Source organism: Pteropus alecto, unplaced genomic scaffold (genome assembly GCF_000325575.1).
Source record: "Pteropus alecto unplaced genomic scaffold, ASM32557v1 scaffold57, whole genome shotgun sequence".
In the NCBI taxonomy this organism is placed as follows: domain Eukaryota; kingdom Metazoa; phylum Chordata; class Mammalia; order Chiroptera; family Pteropodidae; genus Pteropus; species Pteropus alecto.
The window spans coordinates 4,174,313-4,183,786 of NW_006442508.1; the positions used below are offsets into that span (position 1 = coordinate 4,174,313).

Sequence of the window (9,474 nt, forward strand, 5' to 3'; positions counted from 1 at the left end):
TATTGAAGAGGCTTTCCTTTCTCCACTGTATGTTTTTGGCTTTTTTGTCAAAAATTATTTACCCATTTAAATATGGGTTTACTTCTGGACTCTCAATTCTGTTCCACTGGACCGTGTGTCTGTTTTTCTGCCAATACCATGCTGTTTTGATTACTGTCACTTTGTAGTATAATTTGAAGTCAGGCATAATGATGCCTCTAGTCTGGTTCTTTTTTCTCAGGATGGATTTGGCTATTCAGAGTCTCTTGTACTTCCATACAAATCTGATGATTTCTTGTTCTGTTTCTTTAAAAAATGCTGGTGGGATTTTGATGGGGATTGGATTCAATCTGTATAATGCTTTAGAGTAATTATGGTCATTTTGACTAAGTTGATTCTTGCAACCCAAGAACTCGGAATATCTTTCCATTTCTTTGTATCTTCTTCAATTTCTTTTAATAGGATCTTATAGTTTTCATTATATAGGTCCTTCACATGTTTTGTTAAATTAATTCCTAGGTATTTTATCCTTTTTGGTGCAATCGCAAAAGGAATTATTTTTTTTACTTCTTTTTCTGACACTTCATTATTAGTATAGAAACGCTATGGATTTTTGAACATCGATTTTGTAACCAGAGACTTTACTGTATTTGCTTATTGTTTCTAGTAGTGTTCTTGTGGAGTCTTTAGGGTTTTCTCTATAGAGAATCACGTCATCTGTAAATAGTGACAGTTTGATGACTTCATTTCCTGTTTGGATAGGCTCTGTTTTTAAACAGTTTTTATATACTAGGTACTGTTCTAGTGTTTTACATGTATTAACACATTTTATTATCAAAAAAGCTCTGTGAAGGTTCAAACTGAAGAACCATATCTGAAATCCAAAAGTTATTAATGGCTGTTTATCAATGCTATAGCATTTATTACAAAACTAAAAGAAATCCAACTTATGAATCTGAAATGACCATTAGTGTATATTATTGTCCATAGCCAACCAGCTGCTGGGAGGGAACATTGGGAAAAGTCACATTTGCCTTCAGTGATTCCTAAACTCGCTTACCAATTTCTTTTCATTCTCCATTTAGAGCATGTTCCCCTTGCTTTTGCCCTTCATCTCATAAATGTAAAAATATGATGAAGTTTATTCCGTATAGTGGTCATTTAAATTCATTCATCTGAAATGTATATGCAATATTTTGATGAAAAGTGAAACCTGTTTTGGGAGTTATGGGGGATAGAAAGAAAAATGTAATCTCTTGGGAAGTATAATGCTTATTTATAACTTGGACATTTTTCCTTGTTAGTTTTGATTACGAAGATGCAGGCTACCAGACTGCAGAACTTGTAAAAATGGATATTCTACTGAATGGAAATATTGTAGAGGAGCTAGTAACTGTTGTACACAAGTAAGTTGAATATAAATTAATCATGTAATGTGAAAGCAACCACTTTTAACATTTTTATATAATTATTAGTTGCTAATTTTTGACTGCTATATTTTGAAAACTTAAAAGATAATTAAATTTCCCTCTACTAATATTTCCTTCCATTCTTTTTTCATTCTTCTCTTTCCAAACTGTTAAAATATTAAAGGGAGATTGGAAGTACAGTAGTCAGAAAGAATAGCATCATAGGAAGAAAGGTTTCCCTTACCAGGCAAGACAAAGTAAAAGAAAATGTTTTTAAAACTTTATGACATTTAGAATTGAGAACAAAAAGTTTATAAGCTTCATAAAAAAAAAAAAAATTATAGTAATAAAAATGAAATCCTGAATGTTCAAGAAATAGATTGGTTAAAATAAATTATAGAGCACTCATATTTATTATTTTAAGCCATTAAAACTATATTATAGAGTAATAGTGACATAAAAATGCCTATTAAATAAAAAAGTAGAATATGTACATACTGTAATCCAAAGTATAAAAAAATTATGTAGAAAAATATAATGGTGTATGTTTAACAGAAACTTTTTATAATGTTTAACAATGGTTTTCTATGGGCGAAGGGAAGGGCATTAGGAGTGGTTTTTATTCTCTAATGTATGTTTTTCTCTATTGTCTGTAATAGATTGAATGTTATTTTTGCAATTAGAAAAGTCATATATGATTCAGAGAGTGATGTTTATAATAAACATTCCTTAAGGAATCACCTTTACATTGTTATGCATATGGACTAGAAAGTTACTTCAACATTCTAATTTAGCATATGCAAATAGTTGCATTTTCTGTTTCAGAGACAAAGCACACTCTGTTGGCAAAGCGATATGTGAACGTCTGAAAGATTCTCTTCCCAGGCAGCTGTTTGAGATAGCAATTCAAGCTGCTATTGGAAGTAAAATCATTGCAAGAGAAACGTGAGTTGAAATTCATTTTATTTCAGATTGGTTTAAGAAATGATATAACTAGAAAATGAAATATTGAAAGATTTAACTTAACATTGGCCTAACCTTTACTACTACTTGTAGAAACATTAGTCTTACTCTTAATTCTATAAACTTAAGTGATGACTATTACTTTTAATTACTTATTTAACACTTCGAGTGATATTATTTATGATTATTAATAGAATGTATATGGGTTTGAGGAATTGCTGTATTTCTACTAGTTTTATTGAATGACTACTGAATTTCTTGGGTAAGGACCTTTTGTAAAGTTCTATGGTTTTATCCCTTCAGGTAGATGGTTATAAGCTAATAAGAACAGAAACTAAAAAAGTTTTGGAGATATTCTTATAAATAATAAAACTAAGTTATGATTTTTTACTCGAAGCATTTAATATCACTTCCTCAGAGCTAGTCAGGTTGTAACTCTGAGAGAAGAATGCTAACATGGTAAGCTTTTGCATTCTAGATTAAGGACCTCACGTATGATATAGACATGGAAGATAGGCTAATTTGTTTAGAAAACTGGTCTTTTTTATGTTTCTTGATACATGATGTATATAAATCAGAACATCAAATAAGCTGCTCTACTAATAAGTGCAGGAAGTATCTCACAGCATTTCCTATTTCCTTACCTTCATTGTCTTAATACTTCTTGGAAATCAGAAGTGTCTCTTCAGTTGAAAGTTGCTATTCATTTCTAGTTTAACACAAACCTAATGTATCAGTAGTAAAGTGTTGGAATAAATCATTTTTATAAAGTCTTGGAATAAATTTTATGCCTATATTTGCAATAAATTTAATTCTCTAATACCATTTTACTTTAGTCGAGTTATTTTGTATTTCATGAATACCCAGAGATTAAGCAGAATGGAGTTGATAACCTAGGAGCATCTTAGGAAGTGCAGTTTAAAACAGCAAATGTAATTGTGCTGAAGTAGAGAATACCATAAAGAAAAGAGGAGAATTTTATATCTTCTTATGGAATACATAAAAGTGGAGCTATTTTCAAATTTCTTATCCTTCACAATTTTCAATAAACATTATAGAAATAGGTTAATTTATAACTGTTTGTGTGGATACATTAAAATTATTTAGTTTACCTTGAAGTTGTTTTTATAAAAGTAATATATTATTCTTTATATTCCTAGTCACTGTTGACCCACATTAGGTAGTTAGTAATTAAGATTATAATGATTTTTAATTAATTTTTACAAGTTGCAGTTGTTAGTGATAATAGTTTTTAAGTTGAACCAGAAATGACCTTATGTAATTCTTGTAATCAAAGTCACACCATGCTTGAATCTGGCCTCATCAGGACTACCCACAAGACTTGACCTTCTTATTCTTAATAAAATATATTCATGTTGAATTTTCTGTTTTATCTCAAATACATTAAGATAAAATACTAGAGTATTTGAGCTACTTAATTATTTGCTTATGGCAGTTTTTTTAAGTTTACTTATTTTAATTAGTTTCAAGTATACAGTACATTGGTTAGACATCTATATAGTTCAAAAAATGATCCCCCCAATTGCTCCCTCTTCCCCTGAACCTCCACCTAGCCACCGTATTAATGCTAACTGCATTCCCATCCCCGTGACCATCCATCAGCTACTAATTTGTACTTCTTTAACCTTTCACCCCATTCTCCCAGCCCTCTAACTGCCCCTCCCCTCTGTCTATCACCAAATTGTCCACTATATTTGTGAGTCTGGTTTTGATTAGTTTGTTCTTTGTATTCTTTAAATTCTGCATATAAGTGAAATCATACAATGTTTACTTTTTTGTGACTTAAATACCTTCTAGGTCCATCAGAGCAATATCTTTTTCCATCCCCTTCCTTTAGTCTGTGTGTGTCTTTTAATCTGAAATGAGTCTTTTGTATTTTTTCTTCTTAAGTCCCTCCAACATTTCCTGTAATACTGGCTTGGTGGTGATAAATTCCTTTAGCTTATTTTTGTCTGGGAAGCTCTTTGTCTTTCAACTCTAAATACTAGTTTTCCTGGATAAAGTATCCTTGGTTGTAGATCTTGGGTCTTCATCCTGTTGAATATTTTTTGCAAAGCCCTTCTGTCCTGCATAGTTTCTTTTGAGAAATCAGCTGCCAGTCTTATGGTTGTTTCTTTATAAGTAATTATGTTTTTCTCTTGCTGCTTTTAATATTCTTTTCTTGTATTTAACCTTTGGCATTTTAATTATGATGTATCTTGGTGTAGGCCTCTTTGGATCCCTGGTTTTTGGAATTCTCTGAGCTTCCTGAGATTTTATGTCCATATCCTGCAGAGGTTAGGGAAGTTTTCCATCATTATTTCTTGAAATGGGTTTTCAATTCTTTGAGCTCTCTCTTCTCTTTCTGGTATCCCTATGATGAGAATGTTGGTGTTGTCCCAGAGGCCCTTTAAACTTTCCTCATTTTTCGTATTTTTTTTTTTCTTTTTGCTGTTCTGATTGGGTATTTTCTGCTACCTTGTCTTCTAACCTACTGATTCAATCCTCTTCTTCACCTAATCTGTTAATTCCCTCTAATGTATTCTTCATTTCAGTTCTTGTATTCTTCATTTCTGATTGGTTCTTTTTTATGTTTTCTATCTCTTTGTTAAATTTCTCCCTGAGTTCATCTACTCTTCCCCTAAGTTCATTGAGCATCCTTATAACCAGCATTTTGAACTCTGTCTCCATTTAATTTAGTTCTTTTTCTGGAGCTTTGTTCTGTTCTTTCATGTGGAACATGTTTCTTTGTCTCCTCATTTTACCTGCCTCCCTGTGTTTGTTTCTGGATTTGTGTAGTAGGTGTCCAGTGGCACAGTCCTGAGAGGGGTTCAGGTGCAGGTCAGACTTAGCCCAAGCCTCTACCCCTCCGGGGCCACCTGATACGATTCAGGAAACAATCCACAGATGCTGTGCTTATAGTTGCTTCAAAAGGCCACACCAGAAACCGAAGCCAGCTGCCACCAGTGTGAGTCTAGGCTGCTCAGCAAGGGGCACCTCACTCGCTGAGGACATACCTGGATGTGGCTTGGGAGAAGGCAGGCCTGCGTTGGGGGAGGTGGGGTTTCAGGGAATCTGGACGGAGTACCTCTGTATCCAGTTTGGTGACCTCGTGGCTATGGTGGCGCTGTGTCCACACACTGGTATGGGGGAGGGCTCAAATGGGAAAAATGGATACCACCAGCACTTCTGTATAGAGTGAGTCTCACTTTGGCCCTCACTCTGACAACATCTCCCTGTAAGTCTCTGGTGCCCCCTGTACCACTGAATTGGCACCAGTGCTCAGAGCAAGCAGATTTATCACTGCGAAAATCTGCTTGTGGACGCAGCGGCCCCTTTAAGAGGCTTCTACTTCTGCCACTGCTGCAGCCTCCATCTCACTCAGCCACTCGAGACTGGGCAGCCCCGTGTCCTTGTCCCGTCCTACTTTCTGCTGTTGCAGGGTGATTTCTTGTATTTCTCCCTAGTTGTATGGCTTGTTCATCTAGATCCCAGCGATTTTTTCCTTGCTGCTGCTCCTTATTTCTGTCACAACTTTTATTTGGTCACCAGAGGACTAAACAGAGCCTCTATCATCTATGCCATGTTTTTCCTGCCACTTATAGCAGTTTTACACTATCATTGAAATCTTTAATAAAAGGGAAAACTTTGAAAATAATGTACTCTTAAACAGTATAATGAAATTACATACTTATATAAAATTTTCTCTTTTACAGTGTGAAAGCCTATAGGAAAAATGTTTTGGCAAAATGTGTACGTATCTACTTGTATTCTACTTTGTAATAATATGTCTATTTTGTGAGTTTAAAACCAAAGGCGATGTAAATATATTGGCTTCCATTGTTGGTTTTTATAATACCCTTTATTTCATCTTGGCTATGATATCATATTCATTTTGATCATGTTCTTAATATTTTTTTCATCTTATTTAAAAATTTCCTAATGTGCAGTATCTAAGAAAGTATTTTATAACAGTTATGAACTGAATAACACATTTTGTTGATCTAATTTTTAGGAAAAGATTTTGAAGACAATGGCTATTCTTACAGTGGAAAGAATATGGCAACTGAAATCCACCTCCTACATTGCTTTATCATATTTGCTTTCTCAGCTTTTAAAAAGTTATTAATTGGTTATTATGATAAAGGATAGATGCTTTTTCTAAATCCTCTGCATAGGGACTGACACATTTATGTCTATGTGAGTTTCTATATTATAAATTACAGCTATCTAATCCAAAACTTCCTGAATTAGTAGAGAGATTGATAATTCTTTGACATGCATAATGTGGTACTGTGCTTCCATGGGTATAGTCATCTCCAACCAAAAATAAATAAAAGTCTTTATCTTTGGGGCAGTAAAACTAAGGCTAGGAGTGGAATACAGAGGTGTTTTTGCAGATACCTACTTCATGTATAAAAATAGCAGCAATGTTGTATTGATGTCACTATGTAACTTTATGATGTTCTGTGGAGTGATTTGGACTTCCAATTTTTAAAATATTTTTCAGTATGGTGGTGATATTACCCGAAAAATGAAACTTTTGAAGAGACAAGCAGAAGGGAAGAAAAAAATGAGGAAAATTGGCAATGTTGAAGTTCCAAAAGATGCTTTTATAAAAGTTCTGAAGACACAATCTGATAATGGGAAAATATAAGGAATTTTTATAAATTAAAAATTGTGTGTCCTTTAGTTTTTCTTAGAATTTGTTGAAAACAATGAAAATTATAAAATTTGCTTGTTACTAGGTTTTTCAGATTCAAGTAACCTAGGGCTTTCTTTGAAAGGTAGTAGGTAAGAGCTTGGATTCTGAAGCCATATTAATTGGCTTCAAATTTCTGTTCAACCACTTACTAGCAAGGTAAATTAATTACCCTATTTACTCTTTAGTACTATCAGGATTACACTGTTACCTCTCCTCCATAGGTTGCTGTGAAGATTAAATGAGATAATATGTTTAAAAGAGTACATAACACATAGTAAGTTCTTACTGAATCTTAGTTTGTTTTCATGAATATTTTTTCTGACACTAAAAGGCTTCCATACTTAAGATTCTATCTAGTTCAAGCTCAAGATAAAGTATTTTCAAAATCATCTTAAGTATCAATTTGTTAGCTGGATAAATCTAGATAATATATATATATGTGAGTCAGTTATTAAGTAAAGTCAAATAACATACTATCTAGACGTGTTGTAGTTTTTGATAAAATTTTTATAAATGTTAGTTTGAAACTGGAGGTTTATTTATACATCTAAGTTCAAATAAGGGTGGGGGTGTCTTATTTCTGATAATTAAAATGCACTTGTGTAAAGTTATAGGCGTTTTGTATTAGCAGCAGCTTTTATTAATGACAGTTTAATACTGCTGTCTAGATTACATAATTGAAGAGACTGAGCTTCAGAGTAAAGTGGCTTACTTAGGTCACACCGCCAGTAAATGGCTGTCCTTACTTCAAAGCATGTACTCTTAACTTGTATGTCAATAAACCAACCTGAGAGGAGATTGTATTACAGTAAAATAAAATACAGTTGACCCTTGAACAACAACAGGGAATTAAGGGCACTGACCATTCATTTTAACTTAAGGTGGTGCTCTGAATATGTGGGTTCCTAATTGCCTCTTGACCTTTTAACAGTGTTGGTTTGCACTGAGAGGATCAATTGAACTATGCAGGCTAATTGAAAAAAAAAAAGTCTTTTTAAGTGGACCCACCCAATTCAAACTCTAGTTCAAAGGTCAACTATAATTTAGCCATTGATTTCTGTCCTCTACCTTGACTGAGTTGAATGAGATAAATGTCTTTTAGGGATAAGACTATCAATGATGAATTTTATACTAAGGTTATTACATTATGAGGTAATTTTAATTATAAATTAAGAAGTGGGGACTTTCTTAAAATTGTACATAGAGGTTAATTAAATAACTTGTGAATTAGTCCTAAATAAGTTATCTCCCTTATCCTTTCTAGCTCTAATAAAATAGATGAAAATTGAGCTCTATGACAACAGTATTTTGGAAAATATATTTGAAACTAGAAAAGCAGTTAAATAGTTTCTAAAGCAAAATCTACCATTATTACCAGGGGCAAGTTAAAGGTTGGTACCTGGCACATAATATGCACCATGTTTCTATTTAATATTTGTGCTTTATTAGTATGCTTGCAATTTGGACACATTCTCTTTGACTCTAAAAAATAGTTTTATTGGTAGTAATGATTGTACAATAAAGTATTTTTCAAAATTTTTTAGCATAAGCTTAAATTCTCCTTAGCTACACCTTCAAACATGATTTTCATGATTTTGTGTTGTATGCCTTCCAAATGTATCCCCCCAGAGGACATTATATTTCTAAGAAATTTGCAAACATTAAACTATATTAGAATGACCACCATTTATTGAGTTTAATATGAGACAGCTACTGTAATGATCTCTATAGGCATTCAATCTATAAAACAAGGGAGGTACAGGTACTCTTACCATCCCACTTTGTAGGGGCAGCTCAGACTTTGTATTGCCCAACATCATAGTTACTGACAGCTAGGGTTCAAACAGTGGTTTCTTTATTCAAACCCCAATTCTTAGCACCATGCTTTATTCTTATGGAAATATCTTCAATGGGCTTCTTAGTTCTTTCCTTAACAGCAGCTTAGATCCTGAGTAAAAGGAGCTAGAGTAGCCAGAAAGCTGTTTGCTGAGGAGCTTGATTACATGGACCTAAACTAGCCTCCTAACATCAAGAGCAGTAATGGAAAGGAGATCCTTTACACTGTTTCAGCTAGAACATTTAAAGCCAAGTAATAACTGGTGAACCATGCACCAAAACAGGTATCTTTAGCTTTTTCACTATGATACTATGTGGCCCTCTAAGGAACTTAGGATAGTTTTCAGTAACTGATACTTTATTACCAGGAGTGACTGGAAAATTATAATGAATCACTAGTCATTTAAAACCCGTTTATAATACTTAAGGTTATTACAGTTTCATTATTTGGAATTAACATTTATCCTAACGGTTTTACTTATTTTTATTTAACTTCTAATTTATTTGGTATTTAAATATTTTAAGGAACTTAACTGTAAATACATTTCAATCACATAGGCAATTAAGTAGGTATTTACGTGC

General features: G+C 33.2%; 1 protein-coding gene across 2 annotated transcripts in view; it reads left to right on the forward strand.

Moving 5' to 3' along the window:
* Positions 1–8,605, forward strand: part of GUF1 (GUF1 homolog, GTPase) — a 24,968-nt gene extending 16,363 nt beyond the window's left edge. The window contains exons 14-17 of one of the 2 annotated variants that reach the window (XM_006922466.3): positions 1,284–1,385; positions 2,214–2,333; positions 6,068–6,104; positions 6,862–8,605. In XM_006922466.3, the coding sequence (XP_006922528.1) occupies positions 1,284–1,385; positions 2,214–2,333; positions 6,068–6,104; positions 6,862–7,008 (406 nt within the window). In that variant the 3' untranslated portion in view covers positions 7,009–8,605. The remainder of the gene's footprint in view (positions 1–1,283; positions 1,386–2,213; positions 2,334–6,067; positions 6,105–6,861) is intronic. The other variant, XM_015597610.2, reaches the window with a different exon arrangement.
* Positions 8,606–9,474: the final 869 nt, after the last annotated feature.